Source organism: Haliotis rufescens, unplaced genomic scaffold, assembly GCF_023055435.1.
Source record: "Haliotis rufescens isolate VD_foot unplaced genomic scaffold, xgHalRufe1.0.p SCAF_18, whole genome shotgun sequence".
NCBI lineage: Eukaryota > Metazoa > Mollusca > Gastropoda > Lepetellida > Haliotidae > Haliotis > Haliotis rufescens.
In genome coordinates this window covers 28,475,362-28,503,097 of record NW_025963868.1, presented here as the reverse complement: position 1 = coordinate 28,503,097, position 27,736 = coordinate 28,475,362, and the positions used below count along the sequence as shown (strand labels likewise).

Sequence of the window (27,736 nt, the reverse complement as noted above, 5' to 3'; positions counted from 1 at the left end):
AGATAACAAAAAAATATGAAATATATATTATTTATGATGTAGCTAAGGTATGTGCACGTGTAAAAACTGTAGTTTGTAGTCAACCAAAGAAGATATTCAACACTTTAGATTGTATATTGTTTTGAAATGTCTCGCCTCATGAACACGTTCCTTATTTCAATATTGTATTCAATTCCACCCATGACTGTACACAACATTTATATATTTACATGTATACGACGGCTACATGGGCAAGTATAACGGTAAACACAAACGTGTGTTTGTTTAACATTTTTGTGTGTTGAAACACTGTTATATTAAAGGGAAATATAACCATTTAGTCTGTTCGGGTAACCAATTCTAGCTATTATTTCCTGAATAAAATATTATCTACTTCAGGCATACACATATTTTTTTGTGTCATGTGACACCAGATGTTGTTATCAACCAATACTCATGTCATGTAAACAACCATAGAAATGTGAAACATCAATGCTAGAGAATAGCCAAGTTCAATTTTCAAACAAAAATTTTCCTTTTGGCGTGAACGTTGACAATAGCGGTACAAATATATTAATGGATCACTGAAAATCAGTGTTTTCAATTTTTTGCAAAAATCTGTTGCCTCCGATGAATAGATGAAGTTATGCCGGAACAGTAAGCTCTTAGAAGTCTTGTTTGCCAGCTGGGACCATGTCAGTATATCAGGTATGAAATGCATTTACACGTTGAACGCATTGACAGAGAGTATTAGTTATCTTGAACGGTTGGTGAAACCGCGCAAATCGAAACAGTTCATTTATGGTGTAGTATTTCCATTGGCAAATCGAAACAGTTCATTTATGGTGTAGTATTTCCATTGGCAAATCGAAACAGTTCATTTCAACTTGCAAAATGATTGACATAGTCCTTTCTAGAGCGAGGATTGGGCTGTTTTCTCACCCGATTGACTGACATACAACATTCACATGGTTTAGAATGGTACAATGAATGGTAAAGCATGCAAATTACTCTATTACGCGATATTTCATAAGAAAATATCATATCTCCGTTAAAACATAAAACCAATATTTATGAGTCCACATATTGATATAAGACTTTATCACTGTCTTCAATTCCAAAATGTTAGATATAAACTTTCGGACCCAACACAAGCCAAACACAAGTATTTATAAAAATCCCTACGAGATTTTATTTCTGGGGGCGAATAAATTTCGTGACACCGGAACTACTGATGTAACTGATTTCAGAGATCTTATTAATCCTCGCAAACATTCGGTTTTAACACTAACTACGTAAAAACTGTCAACATATCCACGCCGTTATACTCTGATTAAAGATCTAAAATATATTCCTTAATACAGGCTACCATTTGAAAATGGTATCAGTGTAATACCAGGGGCTAGAATATCATGGTGCAACCAGGTTTCTGTTAAACATACAACATCATAACTATCTAATTCAGCACTGATTAAATCTACTTTAAAATCTACTAAGACTGCGTACGTTTACATGTATAATCTTTATAGGCAAAGTAACCCAAAATATAGATAATGTGTATCATCTTCCCGAAATGATTAGCATGTAGAATAGATTCAAAAACATCAACCGGCATCGTCAAAGCAAAGTGTACATGTAATTGTTACAATGGGGCTGGCGGTGAATATTAATGAAGATCATCTTGTTAAAAAGACACACCGAAACTGATTTGCATAACTGATGACCACAACATATAGCAAAATATCAAGTTTATTTCGAGAGGGGCGGAACTGTACCGGTATAAATTCGCCGGGGGGAGATTTTATTCTGGGGGCGAATATATTTCGTGACACCGGCAGCCAGCCAGCATAGTACCTCTGCCACAGGCCAGCACCACGTGACGATTCGTCACATCTTTCACAGTCCATTCAAGATATTGCATATGTTTTTCATCTGTTTCATTTTTGACAAGTCCACACATCTAGATGAATATATGTCATAGAGTGGTTAACTTTCATTGAGAAAATATCCGAAATCGTGAAAACCTATTTTAATTTGCGTAGTTATCCTATGTTTACATTGGTTGTACGGCTCCACGTGCTGTCATCGAAGCCCAACGGAGAGCTAGCGATACGGCCACTTTGATGTATAAATATATATTGTCATGCAACTCACTGTCGCAGTTGTAGCAGCATATCTATATAGTTATGCAAAACAATATGTTAAGCGCCCCCAAATACTTGCATTAGTCCGTTCTATATTGATTTCTGAAAATGCGCGTTTGTTTACAAACAAGAGAAAAGTCAGGTCACGTGATATGCAAATTAGCCTGTGGCAGTGGTGTTATGCTGCCGGAGTGTGCACAATTTGTTGAATGACGTCAACAATCTTCAGCTATGACGTCGTTTCTAGTGTGACGTCATTCCGACCTCACGTCACAATCAGATTCGAATGACGTCAGAAATGCCGTCCGGATGACGGAAACAAAAGAGTGATGGTTGCTGAAGACCTATTCTACCCCGGATCGTCACGGGTCAGTAGGCGGATGGGATGAAATAGCATTGATTGAATAACAGAACTAGCAGAAGCAGAAGTCTGACCACCCCATCCCGTTGGTCGTCACTGACAAAAAGCATGGGTTGCTGAAGGCCAATTCGAGTCAGGATCTTCACGTGCAAAAAAATTGAACTGAATTGAATATATCCCGCACCGTACTTCCTATCTTGATAATAAGCTGGCGAGTACTACAATTAGATCAATAACTCTCACACGGTAGGATCAGTCGATGTCATTTCACTCAATATCTTCACAAACACCAGTTGCCATGGAGATAATCATCCTGTTTTCAATACAGAGCAGTTCGCCTACACACAGTTTGTTGAACATTTTCCTTCTGGGATAACAAGACCGCCTCTGTGGTCTAGTGGTAGAGCTTCCGCCCGGAGAGCGGAATTCCAAGGTACGGGGTTCGACCCCGGGCGCGTCATACCAAAAGACGTTAAAAGATTGTACTTGTTGTTACCCTGTCTGGCGCTCGGCATTAAGGGGCTAAAACAAGGACTTGGAGTCAGTATACTGTGTCTGAGTGGGGTATTCATGTTAAACTGCGGCATGGTATCTCAGTGAGCTAGCACTATAAATCGGCATCAGTCCGGACTAGTACAAGCAACCACACACACACACGTACATGCACGTCGCTATATAAGTGCAATAATCTTGGACGCGACGTTAGACCCCATTTCTCCTCAACTCAGCTCACTACCCAAAAATGGGTATAAAAACGTGTGCATTAACGGGATTCCATATGCATTGTTTAGTAGCCTAGTGGTTAAATTTTATAATCGACACAGAAATACTTTACAAACTAACATATCATCAGTTATCATAGTTAGAACAAGCCTCGTCTACCATACAGAGAGGCGGTCGGGTAGCCTAGTGGTTAAAGCGTTCGCTCGTCACGCCGAAGACCCGGGTTCGATTCCCGACATGGGTACAATGTGTGAAGCCCATTTCTGGTGTCCCCCGCCGTGATATTGCTGGAATATTGCTAAAAGCGGCGTAAAACCATACTCACTCACTCACTCACTCGGCCGAGACAACACTTATCTTGTTATCAGCGTCACGAACTGATGCTGCTTCCCTTCTCAGAATCGCTCGTCTCATCTTTAGAATGGCTGGCAGGTCAGTTTGAGTACTTATCCCTGATCCGGTTTCCGTTGTATTGGCAATTTCAATCATCGCAATCGTAGTTCTGTATGGTAGACTGACTGACTGAGTATGGTTTTACGCCGCTTTTAGCAATATTCCAGTTATATCACTCTGCACAGCGAATCGCGGCGCCTAAGACGACTGTGCCCCCTCATTAAAAGAAAGATCTACACGGTGACACATTTATAAATGACGAGTGATGATTTATTTCAGAACGAATTTATTTAGACCAAGTACGCATGCATCAATCCGCCCGCGTTTGGATTGCATAACCAATTATCTATTTTCCGGTTCATTAATGCCAAAGAATACCAACATCACAGGACCAGTTAGATAGGTTGTCGAATGTTATTTCGTATTTACACCTATTGCGTATCACCGCATCACCGTCCCTGAGCACAAACCCAAAGGAGCTGTCCCTCTTGGCACTTGTTAATTAGAGCGAGTGAGTGTGGTTTTACGCCGCTTTTAGCAATATTCAAGCAATATCACATCAGAAATGGGCTTCACACATTGTACCCATGTCGGGAATCGAACAAGGGTCTTCGGCGTGACGAGCGAACGCTTTAACCACTAGGCTATCCTGTATGGTAGACGAGGCTTGTTCTAACTATGATAACTGATGATATGTTAGTTTGTAAAGTATTTCTGTGTCGATTATAAAATTTACGTAATTTTCTCTTATATGATCTACTTGCATCTAGTAAACGTTGCTCATTTATAACGTTTTGTTCCTTTGGAAAATAGTTTGGGATTGAAGATACTTCCCTCGACGAACTTCACACTTCACACCTCGATTAAAATATACTTGCCGAACCATATTTTGTGGCGTCGCTGGGGGTAAGGGTTTACATGTTTAAACCAAAGGACACACGTGCAGCACTAACAAAAACCTTATTAACATTTTCAACAATGTCTGATAAACATTTCTTGTTAACATTAAAATCACACATACTCAGTTTATCAAGTATTGTATTCACATCGCCAGTATTGACGGCGTCTTGAAATTGACATGCTTTTCTGCCGCCCCAGCGACGGCAGTCGCATGGGAAGTCCGTGCGCCTGGCAACAGCAGGAGTTGATTGACAGGTGATTGATTGACAGGTGGTATTGTCTTGACGAGTGTTCGTGTTGAGATGTACAGCGCTGTGAGCATCTGACAGATTGGGATCGAAGTCTCGAACATTGAAATTACTAACCTTTTTAAGTATACATGCAGGTGCTATAGTTACAAGTATTTCTTTCCAGGTCTCCCTCTTCTCCAAATCTTCCATTGATATGAACAAGTTATTGTTTTTAAATACCAGTAATTCTAAAAAAATATATCTATGATTATTAGCTCTTCCATTATCTACTGAGTGTTTTGGCAAGTCCATACCTAATGATGAAATGACTTCTCTAACATTTACTTCTCCTATTATGTCTTCTGGGATATAAAAGTGGACAGGTGGTGTTCTTTCTATTCAAATAAAGTCACACATATTTCTTGACATCAATATCACAATCAGAATCATATTTACATATCTCTTCTTCAATGTCATTGAAACATACATTGTTATAGTAGCGTCATCCCTCAGGAGGGATGAAAACAGCACCAAAAACTAAATCACACTCAGATATCAGTATCTCAGATGAGTGAGTGAGTTGGATTTAACGCCGCTTTTAACAGTGTTCCAGTTATATCACGGCGTGTTAGCTTAATGTGGGAGGAAAGCCCGAAGTGATGCAGGTCTCAGACGTTTACCACTTCGGTGAAACCCACGAGCATGGGTATGGTGCTGACAAACCTAGAAACATAATCGGGGCGAACCGGGATTCGAACCCACAATTATAGGTTTCTGGCGTGCCCAAGGGATGCAACTCTGCACAGCGAATCGCGGCGCCTTAGACGACTGGGCTACCCGTTCCCCAATAACTAAGATGATATCTTGACTAGAAGTAAACAGTCACTGTTAGATCGGATGAGACATACTTGTTGATCGTGTTCTCCACTAAGATTGCTAATGTCCCCGTCACACTTATTCGGAATCAGCAGGAATGAAGATTTTTCGAAATCGTGCCAAATTCGGGAGGGAATTTCAAATTGACCATGCTTTGTAAGAACGCCGTTCGAATGCTGAGAATACGCTTCGAACCCGTCCCGAATGATTCTTGCACATTCCGTGTGTATTAGCTCTCGAATGCCATACGAGTGCATCGTCCCGAGGCAAGGGAGTTAACTGTCTATAAAAGTCCAGTTTCCACCCTTGCCGAACTAGGCTGGTATTATGGAGTTCTATTTTGGCTGGACTAACGAGTCTATGCATAGTCCAATCAAAATCGCGCAACGAAATCGAAATCCGGTTCGTAAACTGTCGTGCAGATTCCGGTCGATTGCAGGATTTGCAAAGCATGTGCACCACCAACTCGTTGTCAGCAGATATTTTCCAAATCTTTTCATGTTTTTAATCATGTTCACGTAATTTGATGCATTTCGCGATGTAAGACCCGTTTTATCACAATATAGATATTGATTATCGATCAGATCGTCCTGACTCGGCGCCACCATTTTGTGTGAAACAAACGCAAGTGATGCGAGAGGTGGAATCTGATTGGTCCTTAGGAGAGGCTCAGAAGGGACATAACTCGTAATAGCCACTGGTGGCGCTACGATCGAGCCCAGTAATTCCAGCCTTGTTCGACAAGGGTGGAAACTGGACTTTTAAAGTGAGTTAACTCTCTTGCCTCGGGAAGATGTACGAGTGCGGTTCGATTGCTGCCGGAATACCGCCCGAAGTCTGGTTTGAAGGTGCTTCGAATGCTGTATGAATTCACCTCGAATGCAGTCACAACGCTCCCGGAGTGGCTGCCGAATACGGTTCAAACGTCCATGAATTCAAACAGAATGCAGCTCGAACACTTCGAATGTATTTCGAATGTACTTAGAATGTAATACGAATGTCCCGAACTGAAGTCAACCAAAGATCTTTATCCATCTGTCGACACTGTAGATCTAACATTGTTTAATGTAGGGGATATCACTGTTGGAATAACACTGCGACAGGACACGCAACAGATGTTTCCCGATCGGTCGAATATATAGCTAAAGAATAAGAATGACCCAGTCGTCCGATCAGAAATATACTTTCAAGCATATTCAAAGGATCAGTACCAAGAGATTAACAATCTCAAAACAGAGAATTCCAATATTTAACAGGGATGGTCGGGTAGCCTTGTGGTTAAAGCGCTCGCTCGTCACGCCATGTTCGATTCGATTGAAACAGGGACTGGTCGGCTCGGAGTCAGTGTACTGTGTCTGAGTGTGGTATGATACTGGTATCCATGTTAAACTGCGGCATGGTATCTCAGTGAGCTGGCACTATAAATCGGCATCAGTCCGGACTAGTACAAACAGCCACGCACACACGTGCATGCACGTTGCAATATTAGTGCAATGATCTTGAACGCGACGTTAAACCCCATTTCACCTCACCTCATGCAAGTATGTTCAAATTTACTCGAGTTAATTCAGTAAGTAAGTATGTGTGCTCTCCATGTAACGTTTGACTTTATCACAACTCCGTGTCAGAATGATGAGATCTGATTGGTTCGCGTGATCTTGATAAAAAACAAAACATTATCATACCTCCATGTCACCCTCCTACCCAGAATTCTTTGCGGTCGGCAGCCAGCATGGTACCTCTGCCACAGGCCAGCGCCATGTACCGATTCGTCACATCTTACAAAGTCCATTAAAAAATACTGCTTATGCTTTGCATCCGTTTCATTTTTAACGAGTCTTCACATTTTGATAAACAAATATCATTAAATTGTTACCTTTCATTAAGAAAGCATCCTGAAAGGTGAAAATCTCTGTTTGCATTGTCATCGAAGCCCAACGGAGAGCTTGCGATACAGCCACTTTGATGTGTTAAGATATAATGCCATGCATCTCAAGGTCAAATTTGTAGCAGCATATCTATGCAATTATGCAAAACAGTTTTTAAAGCGCATCGAAAGGTTTGCATTTGGCCAAGATGATTTTAAAATATGCGCGTTTGTTTACAAACAAGGGGAATATCTGATCACGTGATATGCAAATTAGCCTGTGGCAGTGGTGTCACCACTGCACCGGAGTGTACCTCCATGTAAGAATGATGAGATCTGATTATATATTTATAAAAAATTATATATATAATAATAATAAAAAGCCAAATATGGTATTTGTGGTTTTGAAATATGTGTTGTCAAGCGAAACCGTTAAGATAATGAACAAAGACGCTCGATTTTCAATGGTAACAAGTTCATTCATGCATTTTTATCACACTCGTGAATTATACCCTGAGACTGAAATATTTTCAACCTTATCTTAATCAATCATATCAACTCCCTTGGAAAATGTCCCCGGGCGCTCCTAACACGTGAACTCTTTTTGGAACTCGATATTTCTAACCCGATGATTGACAGGGCCTGTGAGTCTCGCGAAGCGCTACCAGATTTCCGAACTATGAACTAAAAAAAAGTACTAATGGAAATGAAAAAAAATGCTGGATTTAGTAATCGACACAAAGCATTACGTAGATGTAATTACGAAATAACAAAACAACTGGAAAAGTACTAGTCTAGATTTGCTAGTTTTATCTCAGTGCTCAATACAAAATGTACTTTACAGGAGGTAATTTGTAGGCACTTTCAACATTCAAAAATAAAACTAAGTCCAAATTGACATGGCAGAAACAGGCTATAGGCATTATGCAAATTAGCCTGGAAATAAGTTATCAAAACAACAATAAAAATAACATCTATGTTTATGTACATAATAATAATAACATGTAAGTTGTTGTTTGAGAAGGGAATATGTTACTTTTACGTTCTGATATTTTGACGATGATTCACTATCCCCCAATGCCACTCACAAATCACTAACCACTGACAAATCACATGCCCGTGGGTTTCAAGCACCTGTTTTCACCTGTCGTCAAGGTGTCATAGGTCATGGACATTCACCTTGATCTACTAAAACCTGGTTATGCTCAGTTTCACAATAGTCTGTTTTGTTCATATTTTTACACACTTTTACGTGTAAAAAGACATAAAAACCTTTGATACGCTGTATTTGTGCCAAGGCCCAATTAGTACTAATTGAGTTGTTTGAATATTTATATTTTTTGTATATTAACTGCATTTATTTAAAACCCGAGATCGAAAAAAACAGGTTTTTTTTCATTTCCGTGAGTACTTTAGTTTTACCTTCGTAATGCGCAACCGCCCAAACATACTCTGCCACGTCCTGCTCGGTTGGCCCAGCTGTAGACATTCGTCACAGTTGGCATATTTCGGAATGACAAAATCGTTTATCAATCCCTGACTGACAACTAACAACCACTGGACCGTTCGTAAAGGTGTGTGTGTTTTTCTTTACGTTTAAAATAATTTAGTGCGGTACTGTCGTTCAGACATTTTTTTTATATATATTCGCTGTGGACAGTGTCTTGTGATTACGGTAGGTGCGTTACTTGTCATATAAAAATATGTCGTAAAGAGAAATTCGTTGTCGCAGGATCACGAGGGGTGCATGCGGGTTTATTAGTCCCTCGTCCGGCACGTGGTATAAAACCTAACGCGGGACACATACAACCCCACGCACCCCTCGTGATCCTGCTGCAGCGTATCATGTATTACTACCTCTCTCACACACTTGTCCGCACATGTATGAAAGTGAAACATTGAATTCTCAACACTATGTTCCTATGCTGATAAGCCTTACAAGCTTCCTTGTCAATACGTAACTGAATTAGCATGCTGTACAGATATTGATATGAGTATGAAGTGTTTCTGTACGCACAAGGGTCACGGGTGGCCCACTCGTCCTAGGTGCCGCGGACCGCCTCCGTGGTCTTGTGGTAGAGCGTCCGCCCGGAGAGCGGAAGGTCCGGGGTTCGATTCCCGGCCGCGTCATACCAAAAGACGTTAAAAGATGGTACTTGTTGTTACCTTGTCTGGCGCTCGGCATTAAGGGGCTAAAACAAGGACTGGTCGGCTCGGAGTCAGTATAGTGTGTCTGAGTGGGGTATTCATGTTAAACTGCGGCATGGTATCTCAGTGAGCTAGCACTATAAATCGGCATCAGTCCGAACTAGTACAAGCAGCCACACAAACACACACACGTACTATATATGTCGCAATATAAGTGCAATAATCTTGGACGCGACGTTAAACCCAATTTCACCTCACCTCACCTAGGTGCCGCGATTCGCTGTGCAGAGTTGCGTCCCTTGGGCACGCCAGAAACCTATGATTGTGGGTTCGAATCCCGGTTCGCCCCAATTATGTTTCTAGGGTTGTCAGCATCATACCCGTGCTCGTGGGTTTCATCGAAGTGGTAAACGTCTGAGACCTGCATCACTTCGGGCTTTCCTCCCACATTAAGCTGACACGCCGTGATATAACTGGAATACTATTAAAAGCGGCGTTAAACCCAACTCACTCACTTATCTGAGAAACTGATATCTGAGTGTGATTTAGTTCATGGTGCTGTATACATCCCTCCTGAGGGATCACGCTACTATAACAATGTCTGTTTCAATGACATTGAAGAAGAGATATGTAAATATCTTTGTGATTGTGATATTGTTGTCAAGAAATATGTGTGACTTTACTTGAATAGAAAGAACACTACCTGTCCACGCATATATCCCAGACGACCTGCATCACTTCGGGCTCTCCTCCCACATTAAGCTGACACGTCGCGATATAACTGGAATAATGTTAAACGGCGTTAAACACAACTCACTCACTCACTCACTCACTCTCTCACTCACTCACTCACTCACTCTCACACTCACACACTCACTCACTCACTCACTCACTCACTCACTCACTCACTCCCGAACCGAACCGAACCATCTTCCCGAGGCTCCTGGGCTCGATCGTAGCGCCACCAGTGGCTATTACGAGTTATGTCCTTTCTATGCCTCTCCTACTGACCAATCAGATTCAACCTCTCGTATCCGTTGCATTTGCCTCAAACAAAAAGGTGGCGCCAAGTCAAGAAAATCTGATTGATAATCAAGATCTATATTGTGATAAAACGAGTCTTACATCGCGAAGTGCATCAAATCACGTGAGCACCTTGATTAAAAGCATGAAAAGATTTAGAAAATATCTGTTGACAACGAGTTAGCGGTGCACATGTTTTGCCAATCCTGCAGTCGACCGAAATCTGCATGACACTTTACGAACCGGATTTCGATTTCGGTGCGCGATTTTGACTGGACTATGCATAGACTCGTTAGTCCAGCCAAAATGTAACTCCATAATACCAGCCTAGATCGGCAAGGGTGGAAACTGTACTTTTATAGTAAGTTAACTCACTTGCCTCAGGAAAATGAACCGAACCGAACCATGTTGACATGGGATCAATATATCAATATATCAATATTGAGATAGACGGGTTATGTAGTGTGATTACTGTGAGAGTGGGCAGATTGAGGTGAAATTCACTTTGTGTTACTGCTATCACAGCGTTGTCTTCGCAAGAGTCCGGGGGTGGGGTTGGGGTGGGTGGGTGGGTGGGGGGGGGGGGGGGGGGGGGGGGGGGGGGGGGGTGTAGGATGGGGGGGAGTTCACCCCAAAATATGACACTCTCAAGGGGAGGTGATAAAAATAAGGGACAGTTATGTTTAATTAAGCTTTTCGGAAGCTTATCGGACATGTCTGACAGGTGACCTGTCGGCATTCCTTGATGACAAATGACGGAAGCCGTGACCAGAAAGGTCAGGTCAACGTTTGGCCCTTAACCCTCATGGTGCCTGGACGTCAGTCAGCCTGCAAACCGCTCAGTGCCGCACTGTGATGACGTCGCGGTTACAAAAACGTATACATTGTTTAAAAAGTGTAACAACGTTCTTATTTCTTCACACAACTTTACGAAATTATACGACATAATAGATCTTTAAATTGCCTTTCGGTGAGTCTAAAAGTTGTTGCAAAATGAGTTTATTGTCATTCTGGTGCCATCGTTGAAAGTGTGAGTAGTCCTAATTTCGTGTTTTTCTTACTTTTTGTGAATATTGAAACATCCCCATGACCACATGAACACCGGTACTGTGTCTTTGTCATAAATATATGTTATTTGAAATGAATAACATTTGACAGGAAATGCCTTCATGGTTCTAACCATATGACATTTATTTAGATGTGTTCCGAAACAGAGATATGCGCATGAATGATTGGACTTGCAAATAATCGAGAGAAAAAATATCAGTTTTCACGACGTCAAAGCAAATTACGGGAAGTTGACATGAACTGTTTTCCAATGTAAAATGCTTCATTGATTTGGTTTACCCAAATGATATTTTGTAGCACCACACCTGAAAGAAATCTGTGTAAGGCTATGCAAATTTTAATGTAAATAATCGTCTGTGAAAATTACAAGTCGTTACAATATTTACCGATGTAAAAAAGTTTTTGTCATGTTTACCTCATACAATCTTCAGCGCACGCTGGTCACGAATACGGATTTAAATAAATGATATTTTCTTATTTTAAACAGACACTTCCAACCTAACGTCTCTCAATAACGTGTTATCCGAAGTTTGTTAAAACATAATAGACGGGACAGCGAGTAACACCACACAGACTGCACGTACTATTTCTCGAACTCAAATGGCCGCCACTTTTATGTCAATTTTGACAAACTCGGTATTTGCGACATGTAGGCCCATTGTATGAATGTACCGTACTTATTTGACATTACATGCAATCAATAATAGTAAACATAAAGATATCTGAATAATAATCAGGCGTTTGATTATCCGTCCTGGTTAACTTTTCGACTGATATTCGTTTCAGCATTCAATTCCAAATTTCACTTGCCGATCGCTTGCCAACTTGTACCCTTGCAACTCGTGTCTTGCTCTCACATGACATAAACATTTAACGTGATCCCTCATGCAGATGGTTCAATAAAACTACCACTGATCGAGCATCTTAGGGGTAAGTTCTGATATCCCCCACCGGTTATCTTTATGGGTTTGCACATTTGAGTACCGCCGAGACAAAAATGAAATTTGACCAAGACGACATGTGATATCTTGACCATCCTGTCAAATTGTCCGATTGACTATTTCCTCGCGATAATTCGCGCGACTTGGCACTGCAATCAGCGCAGAAGACCAGTTACACATTGGCGATGTTAATAAACTATGTTGGGAATAATATCCAAAATTTCATTGAGTGTTAGGTAAAAAAATGACTATATTCATCTGATTTAGTAGGTGAGACCGGGGTGCAATTTGTATTATCCAGTCTAGATATCAATGTATATCCCAATTGAAATGGATTAAAAAAGAATTAGACACATCTTCTAATCAACACCTTAATAATGAATCACTGAACAAAAAATTATTTCACAAACATGAAATTAACTGAGACACTGTTTTTTTAATTTTTTTAAAAACCCGTCCCAAGGCATCCCCAGGTGGATTGTGACATTAAAGACACGGATAGATAGATGTTGTCTGTATGTAACTAGTTATTGCTCAGGACTCTATAACTTCACAAAGAAACAACTAATTAAATGTCAGACTATAACTAATTCTTTGACCGGAAGATATATTCAGATCAGCTCAATAAGCTTAACTGGAAGGTCAAGGAGACCAGTCATTGAACCTACAAGAAAAGTATCTTTCATTGATATTTCATCAAATTTCAAGAAACAAATCCAAAGTAAATGTCAAAGTAATGACATTTTGATTTCATAATAATGATTACATGCTGATCATTTAGAATCACATGTTTGGGGTGCACTTCGGTATCCCCTATATTTATAAGATGAATTTAATTTTCAGATTAATACTTAATGCCATCCTATTGCAAAATGTTTATAAATTAATCTTAATTTTAGAGTAATATATAAGTTATGGTTAACAACAGTGACTGTTGAACTAAAGATCGCTTAGATATCTTGGAGTAATACACATAAACTTGCTTACCTTCACTTAAAACAATACATACCGATAGTTTGATGCGAATGACTTGTTGAGGAGCTCATCACCAGGCTGTGTTCGTGGAGTTGGCTCCTTGTTATCACTTGCATGAATCACGCGGAGCAACAACTGGAAGCGGTCTCTTGTCATCACCTCCCCGAAGCCTGGTGTCCTGGGCCTAGATTTTCGAAACGATCTTAGCTAAGTTAAATCTTAACAACTTACGTTCAAAGATAAGATATCTTAAGGCTAAGATAAGATAGATTTTCGAAACTATCGTAAACCTGTCGCAGATCGTTCAGAGTTACGATACCTATCGTAACTCTGACAAGGAACTCATTTGTGATAGAGATTGAAAAAGCGAGGTGTTTCCCAATGACGTCACGGGGATTTCCCAGCTGCTGACAATAACAACAACATAGATAAGTGACACGGAATTCATGATCACATTGTCAGGTCACATTGTTTAACATGCACATATTTGAGTGAAATTCTGTACAATCCTACATATGTCCTACATGTAGACGTGTTGTTCTTATGATAAAAGATGCCATGACTAACCGAACACAAAAAGCATTCGTGTGCCATGCAATAGCATTTTTTAAAGCCAAAAATGTTATAATCAATAAGTATAGCGTTACCACACTTTAGCTATTAGAATGGAAATAATGTGCCAAAAGATACTTCACAATTTTCCCTTCAAATGGTCCTCTCGTGACCGCGCAGAACTTTATGATACAAACACATCGCGTACAAAGTCAAGGACAAAAGTAAGGGACGTTATTCTAAATGACAATGACGAGACCTTTGATCGAACAGCATATGCGTTCAGCATTTAACATGCGTGTTCAAGTCTGATGTTAAGTGATGTATACTGTATATTTTAGTGTTTATGTCAAAAGTCAAGTTTATATTAGTGTAAACACCAACATTATACGTGGAAACACTCAAAACAAAAAATGTTCAGGAAGCTGCGCACCCACAAGCAAGTTTATATGACAATCTAAGCTTGTTAAGTTTTTTTGTTATTTATGTATCCAATATATTTCACGAATTAACCAAGGACTTAAATACAACATCAAGCTATAAGTATTTAGATGATGAAATTATTTTTTATCTATATAGGTCCATAATTCTTTTCAAAATTTATAAGTGACACTAATTTTCGTTCGCAAAGAGAGATAATTTCGGAATTGTCAAGTTATGTTGTCTCATGGAACAAGCCACAAGTTAACGTGAACATACATATAATGTAGTCATTTTCTATCCTTTTAAATTAAGTTGAGCTAATAAACTGATTTGTCTGATTTCATTTAAATCTGACTAAGGAGCGAAATACTTTGTAATGTGTCAAATCTATTCCAGAACGTAGTTCAATGATGTTTGGCTTGTCTGACAGCATTGCTGAGGATCATTTACTAGTATTTGTCCGTTGACCCTAAACGTGACAACGATTTTATTGTTTGAATGGTCTCAAGTATATATATATATATATTTTAAACATAAAACGGGAAGATGTAGACTTAAATATTAAAAACACCAAAATATTTTAAAACCGGTTTATTGAATGCAAAGATTTTTGTGTTGAAAATGTGTATTTTATATTGATCAGTATATTTCATTCAATAAACTTTTTTTTCTGCGAACATATTTGGAATTTGCAAACTATGCTACATTTTGACGAGAACCAGAACGAGTATGGGAACCCATTTTTTATTTGATTTGTCGATACGAAAATCTGTGCTTAACTTTTACTGTCAAAATTTCAGTAAATTGTTATATTTACTTGAATACATCTATATGCCGTTAATCAATGTTTTTAAAGAATGCAATTGTTCAACAAACAGTTTTTAATCATTTTTTTTTCAAATATTTGTCTTTCAAGATGATATAGATAACATAGGTATTGAATTTAAAACGAAACAAATTACAATTACTTTTGCAAGAAAAATATTAGATATTGAAAACAAATATTTGATCACATGTATTTCCTTGTTAAGTCAATAAATACTACACTGTATAGTTAAAATTCAATTATTAAAACCACCCGTCCCACACGATTTTAGATGTAAAAACTTATGCGAAACCTTTATGGTTATTTTTACATATGTAGATTGATATAATTTTATCAAATGCGAAAATAAAGACTAAAGCATTGACACAAATGCGATCCAGAAAAGATAACAGCGGAACTCTGCGCTTTATGAAAACTGTACCATTGAGCAAGGTGTCCCGGGCGAGTACAAAGGGAAACCACTCTCAACTAGAGTTTGAACTAAGATTAGCTCCCCCTGAGTTATCAATGAGGTCACGGTCATTACTGTAGCCTGCCGACACCTTCCCTTTTTATCCCTCCCAAATTATCGAAAAGGTATGTTGTTTCACACTTCTTCTGCATGGACTCGGATAGAAATATATTGTAAGCTATCGACTCGACAGTTATGTGGATCGCTGTCGCGATTGAGAAATTTTTTGACGCGAAATCCATGATGCGTTCTTTTTGTTTTCGAAGTGTCAATTTGAATCACTCAGTTTTACCAAATGAAATGTCAATGTTTGAACGTAAAGCGGACTAGTTGTTTGGCACAATATGTATGGAAAAGTATGCCGCCATCTTGGATGAAGATAAAATAAACTTACGACAGGTATAGGGCTATCTTAGATTTACGACAAACTTAAGATATCTTAGGGCTACGATAGTTTCGAAAATAGGCTACGATAGCCTACGATTTCCTTACGATAACTTTACGACAATCTTAGGGCTAAGATCGTTTCGAAAATCTAGGCCCTGGAAAGTCTGAAAGAAATCATAAGCTTAATGTATGAAATAATCTCTACAAATATTACTGTTATTTTATAAAAAGTAAAATGTTTGAATTTAACGAAAATAACCAGAGTAGTGTTGTGTGAGACGATCTCTACTTCCGTCGGAGACATTCGGTTTCCCTCGGAAGTGTTCGGGCAGCCGAGGCCGAGGTGCACGTGGCCGAGCGCTGCCGGAAAAGGGATCGTCTGCAACGAAGCTTCGAGAAAGGTAAAATCCCTAGTTCTTAGCTAACAGTCGCGGACCGCATTTTAGAATAACACTACGCAGATCGTGCCGGACGATCATACTATTAATTGGCGAAACCATCAGGGCAGTTAATCACCATATTGTTCGCGGAAGTAAAATCACTACAGTGGCGCTGCGAACAAAAATACGATTTCTGCTTTTGAACGGGCCGCCATTTTGATTGTTTTGACCGTTGCCGATCTGAAGTGAAAATTTTGTCGTACGATTGGAAGATATTTTCCATTTTTTGTACGGCAAATATTGTAATTATTGATGCTATATGCTATTATATGTATGTCTCAAACATTTTTCATTCATGTGCCACGCGAATTAACGTGTTTGGCAGATTTTGAGAAATTTTGACAGTCTGTTGCGAGCGTCAACAAAACCTCTGACCTCGTGACCTTTACCCTCGTCCGTGATACTTTGCATACGAGCGATTGTTTGTATGTATATGTATTTTCTGAACGAAATTTTTGTGTGAGATTGATTTATTACCACGTTTGGTCCACCGTGATACCTATTCATCGTGGATTAATCGTATAATAAAATTGAAATCTGTTGAATATTCTGTGGTGACAAGACAACACAGGAATCGTCAATATTGTCGAGATTGGGATCACACACTCGCTGAGTTTTGCGATATTTTTTGCAAAATACAATATTGCTCAACAATTTGAAGTTTGGACCCCACACCTGCTGTGTGTTGCGATAGATTTTGAAAAAAACAACAACAAAAAAACCCATCTTGTTCATAAAGTGAATTAGGACTTCAAAATTGAATCAAACCATGGCAGAAGACAAAATTTACATTAACTTTTGTGAAATTCAAGATTTGGTCACAGTGCCTGGCATCGGCCGTTCCACAGCAAAATTAATAATGGCACACTTGAAAAAAATGTTGGAAGCCAACGTTATTCAGCCTTCTATGTCAGAATGGGCTTCAGCTCCAGTTCTCATTCGCAAGTCTGATGGTGGGGTGCGTTGGTGCATTGATTACCGACGTCTGAATGACGTTACGGTCAAAGACGTGTTCCCTCTGCCCTTGATTGAAGATTGTATTGACACGCTAGCAGGCAGTGAATGGTTCTCCAAACTAGATGCTAATTCAGCATATTGGCAAGTCAAGATTGGTAAAGAGGACCAGAAAAAGACAGCATTCATAACAAAGTATGGATTGTATGAGCACGTCAGAATGGGCTTTGGTCTCTGCAATGCCCCGGCCACTTTTTCTAGAGTTATGGCACTCGTCCTCAGTGGATTGACTTGGGACATCGTCCTGGCCTTTTTGGATGATGCAGTGGTTAATGGGACCAGTATACCCTCCCACTTCATCAATCTGAGGAGAGTATTAGAGCGATTTCGGAAATACAATCTGAAGCTGAAACCTAGAAAATGTGAGCTGTTTCAGAAGAAAGTGGAATTTTTAGGCAGAGTGGTCAGCAAGGATGGGCTAGAAGTAAACCCAGGTAGCCTGGAATGTGTTCATAACTGGCCCGTCCCCACCTGCACAAAGGAAGTTGAGCGATTCCTAGGATTTGCCAACTATCACAGAGGATTCATCAAGAATTATGCTGAGCTGGCTTGTTCTTTGTATAACCTCACAGGAAAAAAACCCTTTATCTGGGAGGAAAAACAAAAGCAGTCCTTCAAAAAGTTAAAAGCTGCCCTTACGTCAACACCGGTGTTAGCATTGCCCAACAAGGAAGACCACTTCATCTTGGATACAGATGCTTCAGATTGGGCCATTGGAGCGGAACTGATACAAGTGCAAGATGGTCAAGAGAGAGTAATTAGTTACGGCAGTTTTAGTCTCACACCGGAACAGAGAAGGTACTGCACCACGCGCAAGGAGCTGCTTGCAGTGATACGGTTTACCCGACAGTACCGCCATTATTTGTTGGGTAGGCCGTTCACAGTAAGAACAGACCACAGCAGTCTCACCTGGCTACTAGGGTTCCGATCACCGGAAGGACAGCTCGCCCGTTGGCTTGAGGAATTAAGTCAGTATGACATGACAGTACTCCATAGACCTGGTGCCAAGCACCTCAATGCGGATGGATTGTCACGGATTCCTGAGAAGGACAATTGCCCTTATTATCAGGGAACAGTGGAGCCCCTATCACTCCCATGCAATGGCTGCAAATATTGCGAGAGAACACACAAACATTGGGGAGCCTTCCAGGAAGAAGTTGATTATTCCATACCCTTGTCAAGGAGAAACATCACTCAAGCCAAGGTGAGACAACTCTTGTTGGAGTCAACTTCTAGACAAGCAACATTTTCAACAGAGGGGAATGTTCTAGGTACATCAAGTACATATTTTACTCAACATCTACAGACTTGTTTAGAGAGCTGTCCAAAGCCTGAAGTCAGTGTTCAGCGCCTAGTAATGGTGACTGACACACAAACAGGAAATCTTGAATTATTTCCGGAGCCGAGGGACGTACAAGTTCAGAAGGTCACCATTAATGCAGAGAAGGATACCACTCCAAGGTTTGGATATTCTCTGGATGAGTTAAGGCAGCTCCAAAGAAAGGACAAACAACTAACCTTTCTCCATCAATGGTTGGATGATAAAACAATACCATCTGAACAAGAAATATTTTTGGCAAGCCAAGCAACAAAGTCCTACTGGATAGACAAAGAATTATTCTCACGAGATCACCGGGGTCTGGTGGTCCGGGAGAGTAATCAGGACTCCAACAACAAACTGCTCCTTGTTCCACAAACCCTCCAGCAAGAAGTGTTAAAGCATGTCCATGACATTCCCGCAGCAGGCCATATGGGAATCTCAAAGACAAGAGAGAGACTAAGGTCCTGATATTATTGGTACCGATGCTCTCAAGAGGCACAGGAATATGTCCAAACATGTGAGAAATGTAGTAAGAACAAGAAACCCTCTAAACACTCTAGGGCGAAAATCACCAATTTCCATGCAGGCGCGCCAATGGAAAGGGTGCACCTGGATTTTATTGGTCCATTGCCCTTAAGCAAAAAAGGGAATCAGTACATATTGATGATGGTGGATCAATTCACGAAGTGGGTTGAGTGCATCCCCCTCCCAAGTCAAAAGGCGGAGGCGACAGCACAAGCCGCTATCAAGGAGTTTTTCTCTCGATTTGGCTATCCGTTCCAATTACATACGGACCAAGGCCGTAATTTTGAGAGTGAACTCTTTAAGTCAATATGTTCCTTGCTACACATTCACAAAACCCGTACAACACCCTACCGTCCGTCTTCTAATGGACAGGTAGAACGGTATAACAGGACATTACTCCAGATGATACGCTGTCATGTAGGGAAGTCACAAGCAGGATGGGACGAGTACCTAGCACAGCTAGCAGGGGCGATACGGTCATCTGTAAACCGACAGACAGGATATTCAGCCAACAAGTTGATGCTTGGAAGAGAGGTGAATGTACCAGCTGATCTGATGTTTGGATCCCCAGTTAAACATGTATCTAACTCCCTGCCAGAGTATGTGAATTCCTTACAGAGAGCAATCCAGGAGGCACATGAGATGGCCAGGTCTAATCTCCGAACAGCCTTACAAAGAATGAAGAGAGATTATGACTTGAAAACCAATGAAAGTACATACACCGAAGGAGATTTGGTGTATGTCATGGACACCGCTGTGAAGGTAGGGAAGTGCAAAAAGTTGCATCCCACATGGAAGGGTCCCTTTCTAATTGTCAAGAAACGAACACCCACCCTGTTTATCATCCGATACAGGAACCGAGATTCTACTGTCCACCATGACCGCCTCCGTCAGTGTCGGGATAGAAAAATTCCAGCATGGGTGTTGAGGGCAAAAGCCAAGTTTGAGTCCAAACAGGGGATGACACAGGATACACAGGTGGAATACCAGTCTGATGTCGGCCAAAAAGAGACTGACATCTTATACTGTAAGTGCCAGAAACCCTACAATGGTACACTTATGATCGCTTGTGATGGTTGTGATGAATGGTATCACGGCGAGTGTGTGGGGGTCACGGAGGAAGAGTCTAAAACAATGGACTCTTACTTCTGTGACTATTGTCTCTATAACTGAAAATGTATGTGCGTGGTCTTCCCATGCACATACTTAAATGATGGAAGGGTTAATATACAGTTTCCCACTCTTGCAGGCACCTGTAGACAAAAAAAACCCAAACAAAACCACAACCAAACATTGACATGGAGAACCACCGCTCACGCTCTATCCGGAGACGCGATTGCTTGGGACACCGTGCCCGCTCACGTTCGCCCTCAAGGCATCCTCAACATAGAGTGTCCTGGTCGAGGGTCATTCGGAGGTCTCGTTCGCCAAGGAGATGCGTACCCACGAGTGAACGATCACGAAGACCTCATCGAGGACCCAGTCCAAGAAGGGGAAGGTCCCCCCAACGAAACCGGACTATCACGTACAGGAGAGGGGGGTCCCCAAGGCGTGGTGACCTACACCTGTACCACCATGGACAGAAGCCAGAGGGGGCCATCATGGAGGGAAAGCCTGTACAGAGGAAAGTATCTGTCACTTCCTCGGACAGGTTGGGGTTGGTGATCCAGACCTCATTAGCCCCGACCAACCCTGGAAAGCTCATCAGGAACCATAAGCCAGGGTTGACACAGGATCATGGCAAAACCACCTCCGTATCCCTGTCAGCACAGGGCTCACCTTGCTTCGTGGTGGGGTGATCCAAACGGACAAGGCATCTCAGGCAACACCTGATGAGTCATTTGCCCCAGTGCTTTGATGAGGGACAAATGGAGGTGAAGCGTCTGGTTCAGGCCCAGACAGGACTGATCTGGCTGGCCAAACAGATCTTCGGTCCCGGGTCTACTCCTGAGGACCTGGTAGATCATTTAAATGGCTCCGACCTATTGGAGGAATATCCCATTTCCCCAAGTGGTCTTACCCGGATGAGAGAGTTCTCTCACAAGCTGGCTCTTGGGGGTCCCAATAAGTTCACCATGTGCCCGGTGAACTCGGTGGCTGTTCTCCTTCATTGGAGGGTCGTTGGGAACCTTCTCAACCTGCTTACCGAGGAGCAGAGAGCCAGGTTTAAGGCTCTCTTTAGTCTTGGTTTGGCACCACAGCTACAGTCACTGGCAAGTGTGACCAGCCCAAAGGAGGTCGGACCCACTGCACTGGTCACAGCCAAGCCACTGTTCAGACAAGAGGAGGAGGGTCCTATGGAGGCAGAGACCCCACCGGAAATGCCATCCCCAGCTATGGAGCAGGTTTTGGACGTCCTCGTCTTGGATGAGGGCGCCTCAGAGTTTGATGGTCAGTCCCTTGCGGGTCCCATCTCACCTCAGGCCATTGACTCTCACTGTCATCTGGATCGTCTCCAACTTAGACAGTTTGGCAAGTACCTAGAAAGTAGGTCTTTGGAGGACACCCTAAAGCCAGGACCCCAGCAACATCCAGATCGACCATTTCAGTTGGTTAGTGTGGTGTCCGTACATTGTGACCCGGACACATATCCTAAGGTCACAGGCCAGGACACAAGGATCCACCACGCTATTGGTCTGCATCCTAAGAAGGCAGACCAATTTAACCAGGCTATCAAGGAGAAGATCTGCCACCTCCTGAAACAGCCTCAAGTCGTCGCCCTAGGGGAGATCGGTATCGACCAGTCCACCCCTCCAGCCTCCTGGGTGCGACAGAGGGAGGTGTTCCAAAGCCTGCTTAAACTCAAGCCATCAGGCCTACCGGTGGTAGTCCATTGCCGTGGCAACGCAATGGACAAGAAGAAGAATTTTGGTGCTGTGGCCCATTGCCTTGCTATAGGCATCCTAGATAGGCACTGCCAGGAATCCAAAGCAGATAGTGTATCAGACATGGCCATTCATGTCCATTGCTTTGGGGGAGATTACCAGGTTCTAGAGGCCTGGTTGGTCAAATTCCCCAGGGCCTACTTTGGATTTTCTGGAATGGTGGCGAGATTCACATCTCAACAAAAGAGAGCTGTAAGGAGGGTACCAGAAGATAGGCTACTCCTAGAGACAGATGCACCCTACCTGTCCCCGAGAAATAACAGGATCAGCACCCCCAATGATATAGGCGAGGTGGCCTACTTGGTATCAAGGATCCGTGGGACAACAGTGGAATCGGTTCTCGCCACCACCACAGCCAACAGCCAAGCCCTGTACCACTTCTAGTAAGTGACTATAAGGACACCCGGGTTACTCCTGGGGGTCAGGAAAGTGGTACAGCCACGATAAACAACTCACCCCATCAAGTACCCGTGTCCATTCATGGGTATTTTGCATCTTAATTATCCGATGCTAATTGTGGGGTACAAACCCTCAACACCTCGCATGATTGAATGTGTGGAGTAGGGCTGCAAGGATTTAAAAACTAGTACAAGGAAATACAAGACACAGTGAATCAAGTACCCGTGTCTATTCATGGGTATTTTGCATCTTAAATTATCTGATGCCATAGGCTGTGGGGATACCATTAAACCTACAGACCCTTAACACCTCGCATGATTGAATGTGTGGATTAAGGTTGCAAGAATATAGAAACTCCATATTGACACAGTTAATCAAGTACCCGTGTCCATTCATGGGTACAAACCCTTAACGCCTCGCATGATTGAATGTGTGGAGTAAGGTTTTCCAGCAATATTAAAGCATCCCTCCCAGCGATGACGGACGTCTTCGGATGTGCCAGAGCGGCTAAAAAATAAGGTGTTCCTCCAGCAATGACGGACGTCTCCGGATGTGCCTGAGCAGAAAAGATGGGGGAGGACCTTCAGCAATGACGGACGTCCTCGGATGTACCCGAGCTTAGAAAACAGGGAGGAGTGTTGTGTGAGACGATCTCTACTTCCGTCGGAGACATTCGGTTTCCCTCGGAAGTGTTCGGGCAGCCGAGGCCGAGGTGCACGTGGCCGAGCGCTGCCGGAAAAGGGATCGTCTGCAACGAAGCTTCGAGAAAGGTAAAATCCCTAGTTCTTAGCTAACAGTCGCGGACCGCATTTTAGAATAACACTACGCAGATCGTGCCGGACGATCATACTATTAATTGGCGAAACCATCAGGGCAGTTAATCACCATATTGTTCGCGGAAGTAAAATCACTACAGTATAACAAAAATTCCTGATCTTATAATATATCATTTGATGAAGCCTACTTATGAAAGGAGGAAAAACACAACATGAAATCTCAATCCTCAGTGAAATTGCTATGAAATGCAATGTTACCAATTTGTGACATCATAAACAATGGTATGATATGATATAGCTTAACTGACATTAAAAATATATGTCATGAATATATCATTATATGTCATAATAAATTATAAGTGTTAAATAGCATACCTGTGTGTGAGCCCCTCATTCCAGTAAGAGGAAATCGTTGGTTTCTTCACCAGTCCCATCAGCAGTACCAGGTCCAGAAATGCCCGCATTTCTGACCGGCTCCTATTCTTGGAGTCTTGACTGTGGAGGAAGGGTGTGGTCCCGCAAGCAGCTGTAGGCATACTTGTTTGTTTCATTGGCCAGTAGGGTGTACAAATCTTCCCCCTCAGGACCTGGACCAGACAACTGCCGATCAAAGTAGTCAATCGGCTTTGCCTGGCCATTGTTCTTGGTTCCTGAAATGAAATGCAAATAATCACTGACAACATTCAACCGTTTTATTATTTCGCTCATAAACAAACATGAAAGTCAATACGTCATTGCAATAACCTTAATGTTATAAGTATCAAATATTCAAAGTTGCCAACATACAAAACATATGCACCTTAGGGAGTGAACATGGGATATTCGGGGGGAGGGCTTGTAATGGCTTGTTGGTTTTCTTGGGGGTATTAGTCAGCAAAAGAGCCAGAGTCACAAGAGACTAATTACAATTTTATTTACAAGAACAATGAACAATATCTTAAACTATAGCTGACGGTGCCACAGAGAGTTTAGTAGAACCCTCTGGGCTGTGGGTCAGAGGTCTGCTTGGTTTTAGCATGAAACACCTACTGCCTAACATCTTGCTTCTCAATGTATTTAACTAAAATTTAGAGCAATAAAAGGAATGTTATTGGTTGTTGATACACAATGGGGTGAACCCTACAGTCATTAAATGGCCAGACAGAGAGGAATACTGTTGGACTGGCACCAATCTTGTTGACATATTTACTGTGTGATTGGAAAGAGATTATGATATCACCTTAATGAGTCTAAATTGAAGTATATCTTAAAAGCTACAACTGAAACTACTAATATTTTGTTGCCTACATTTCCCTGAATCCTAATATAAATTACTTTCTGTTCTCGAAAAGTTATATAAAAAATTGTATATTTGTTACAACATAATAACTTATAACAGCACTTGCTGTGGATCTAATTATTTTAGGAAAACTTAGTATAAAATTTTAATGATACACAATGAAGCTTACCTGGGGGGTCGACGGGACCACTTGGTTCTGTGAACTCCCTCATGTGCCTTGGATGCCGTGGGTTGACAAAGGTATCAGGATCAAGAACCTAAAATTAATGAACCAGCTGTTTTTCATACATATATTCTGATACACAGGATTTGTTCATTTCATTAAAAACATTTCACTTCAAAACACAAAATTGATAATGTACATATTTATAAAATGTTTGGTTTCATATAAAAAATATTAGTTTTGCACTTTGTACATCTGCAACTGATTGTGTGATCCTGTGTTTTAACTAGTCAGTGGAGATTCATTATTAAGACATGTACTACATATTTTGTACAATTCTTTACCAATTCTTTACCAATACCCATTTGATATAAAACTTCAGGACTGGGATTTGGGTAATGTATAAGCATCACCAATGTAGACTATTTCTTATCATGCACTTAGTTGCAGAGTAATAACATATAAACAGAAACACAGAAATATCCTAGATCTAACACATATACAATATTGATTATTTCATAACATTTTCATCATTATCAATTAAGTATATATACAGGATAGTAAAATATTTCCTTGATTATTTTACACCAGAAAAATTGTTTCAATAATTTATACATTTGTCGTGGTGATTCTTGGTTGAATGATTCCATGTTGCTTGTGGTGTATTTTTTGTTGATTCATTGTTAGGTATTTATTAACAACATTTTGAACACAGTTTCAACAATATCTAAACATGGAATAGAATTAAAACAAAACTGATGACATACATAAAAATGTGCACAAAGTAGGGTACCCTAGTACAACTGGCTAAATAATTTTCTTTTCTTTTTCAACACTTCTCTTACGATATGGGGCGGTCGGGTAGCCTAGTGGTTGAAGCGTTCGCTCGTAAAGCCGAAGACCCGGGCTCGATTCCCGACATGCGTACAATGTGTGAAGCCCATTTCTGGTGTCCCCCGCCGTGATATTGCTGGAATATTGCTAAAAGCGGCGTAAAACCATACTCACTCACTCTTGTTGGATGTTTGTGTGACATCGGCTGGACACTAAGGTTTTTCTTTGATGGTTTTACTGTTAGCTTTATATTCTTTATGCATATTATATTTATAATTCAACATGAACAATTTGTAAACATTTACACGTAAAAGTAGACGTATCTCAGTGTCATAATAGGAGGCAGATTTTAATACCCTGGAAACGAGGATTGCTTCTCGACTGAACTTGTGTCCTCTATTTGATCTTTCTTCTGACATTAAAACTGACTGCCTCCGTGGTCTAGTGGTAGAGCGTCCGCCCGGAGAGTAGAAGGCCCGGGGTTCGATCCCCGACCGCGTCATTCCAAAAGACGTTAAAAGATGGTACTTGTTGTTACCCTGTCTGGCGCTCGTCATTAAGGGACTAAAACAAGGACTGGTCGGCTCGGAGTCAGTATACTGTGTCTGTGTGGGGTATTCATGTTAAACTGCGGCATGGTATCTCAGTGAGCTAGCACTATAAATCGGCATCAGTCCGGACTAGTAAGAGCAGCCACACACACTCACGTGCATGCACGTCGCTATATAAGTGCAATAATCTTGAATCTTAAACCCCATTTCACCTCCCCTGACATTAAATCTACCTGTTTTTCCTCGCAGTGGATCGTACTACGTCCAATTGGATCCGCAGAGGCGTCGACACGACAACATCATGCCTGATGCATGACTGTGAACCATTTCCTACTGCTTGGGGAATCCATTGCTGGTGTATGTGAAACCAACCGTGTAAGGGCACATCCAATGACCTTGACCTTGACCCTGTATAAGGTCGACGGCATTGTTACTAGCGGGACGCGATTACAAGGAAGGATGTATAGCGTGCCGTCAACACTTTGATAACGAAGGAAATATAGTTGGAGAACGCCACTGCTTTTACAAAGGAGGTGAGGTGAGGGGATATTGGGTTTAACGTCGCGTCCAAGATTATTGCACTTATACCAAAATGCTACACTTGTGGTTCTTATTATTTTAAATATATATATAGTAAAAGCTGCAACTAAGGTAACAAGATATTGGAATATATTATTCCTGATAAAACAATAATTTCAGAAACAATTTCTTCGACCATTGCATCAAAATTCTTTGACGTTGTATCACTTATGGAGCACATTAATTATTTTCTGGTGTTTGAACTTTGAATTGTTTTTAAGGAAAGTTAGAGAAAGTTCCACTTTGAAGCTGAACAACTTCAGTAGTCTTGTTATTATAAAATAATTTTGACTGTTCCAAAATCATGAAAGGTTACATCTTGACATGCTTTAAGTCTTGTTTTTTTTATCATTGTGTATCGAGATACGTATCGTATCGTGACCAGAATATCGAGATGCGTATCGTATCGTATCGTATCGTGACCTTCCTGTATCGTTGCAGCCCTAATATCTTCATCAGCTGAAGGGGGCACGGGTGGCCCATTCGACTGGCGCCGCGATTCGCTTTGCAGAGTTGCGTCACTTGGACACGCCAGAAACCTATGATTGTGGGTTCGAATCCCGGTTCGCCCCGATTATGTTTCTAGGTTTGTTAGCACCATACCCGTGCTCGTGGGTTTCACCAAAGTGGTAAACGTCCGAGACCTGCATCACTTCGGGCTTTCCTCCCACATTAAGCCGACACGCCGTGAAATAACTGTAAT

General features: G+C 41.3%; 4 protein-coding genes and 1 long non-coding RNA gene across 5 annotated transcripts in view; 3 read left to right on the top strand and 2 right to left on the bottom strand.

The window, feature by feature from the left end:
* LOC125381448 (extensin-like) overlaps positions 1–7,367 on the bottom strand; it is a 34,355-nt gene extending 26,988 nt beyond the window's left edge. The window contains exon 1 of the mRNA XM_048397993.1: positions 7,311–7,367. Coding sequence (XP_048253950.1) covers positions 7,311–7,367 — 57 coding nt within the window. The remainder of the gene's footprint in view (positions 1–7,310) is intronic.
* Positions 1–27,736, top strand: part of LOC124148914 — a 65,176-nt gene that overhangs the window by 32,689 nt on the left and 4,751 nt on the right. The window lies entirely within an intron of this gene.
* LOC125381447 (arginine/serine-rich protein 1-like) lies at positions 20,866–21,366 on the top strand. Its single transcript, XM_048397992.1, has one exon. It carries the CDS (start codon positions 20,866–20,868, stop codon positions 21,364–21,366), a length of 501 nt encoding a protein of 166 aa, XP_048253949.1.
* On the top strand, positions 21,400–26,987 carry LOC125381554 (putative deoxyribonuclease TATDN2). The gene is made up of 2 exons (XM_048398549.1): positions 21,400–23,621; positions 26,704–26,987. The coding sequence occupies exon 1, from the start codon at positions 21,400–21,402 to the stop codon at positions 22,834–22,836; it is 1,437 nt and encodes a 478-aa protein (XP_048254506.1). The 3' UTR covers positions 22,837–23,621; positions 26,704–26,987.
* Positions 24,240–26,152, bottom strand: LOC125381555. The gene is made up of 2 exons (XR_007221897.1): positions 25,076–26,152; positions 24,240–24,277 (listed from the first exon to the last, which is right to left on the bottom strand). It is a non-coding gene; the product is annotated as an uncharacterized LOC125381555 (long non-coding RNA).

Bases quoted from the DNA above. Each gene is read 5' to 3' on its own strand.
- LOC125381447 (XM_048397992.1), top strand. From the start codon at position 20,866: ATGGAGAACCACCGCTCACGCTCTATCCGGAGACGCGATTGCTTGGGA.
- LOC125381554 (XM_048398549.1), top strand. From the start codon at position 21,400: ATGAGTCATTTGCCCCAGTGCTTTGATGAGGGACAAATGGAGGTGAAG.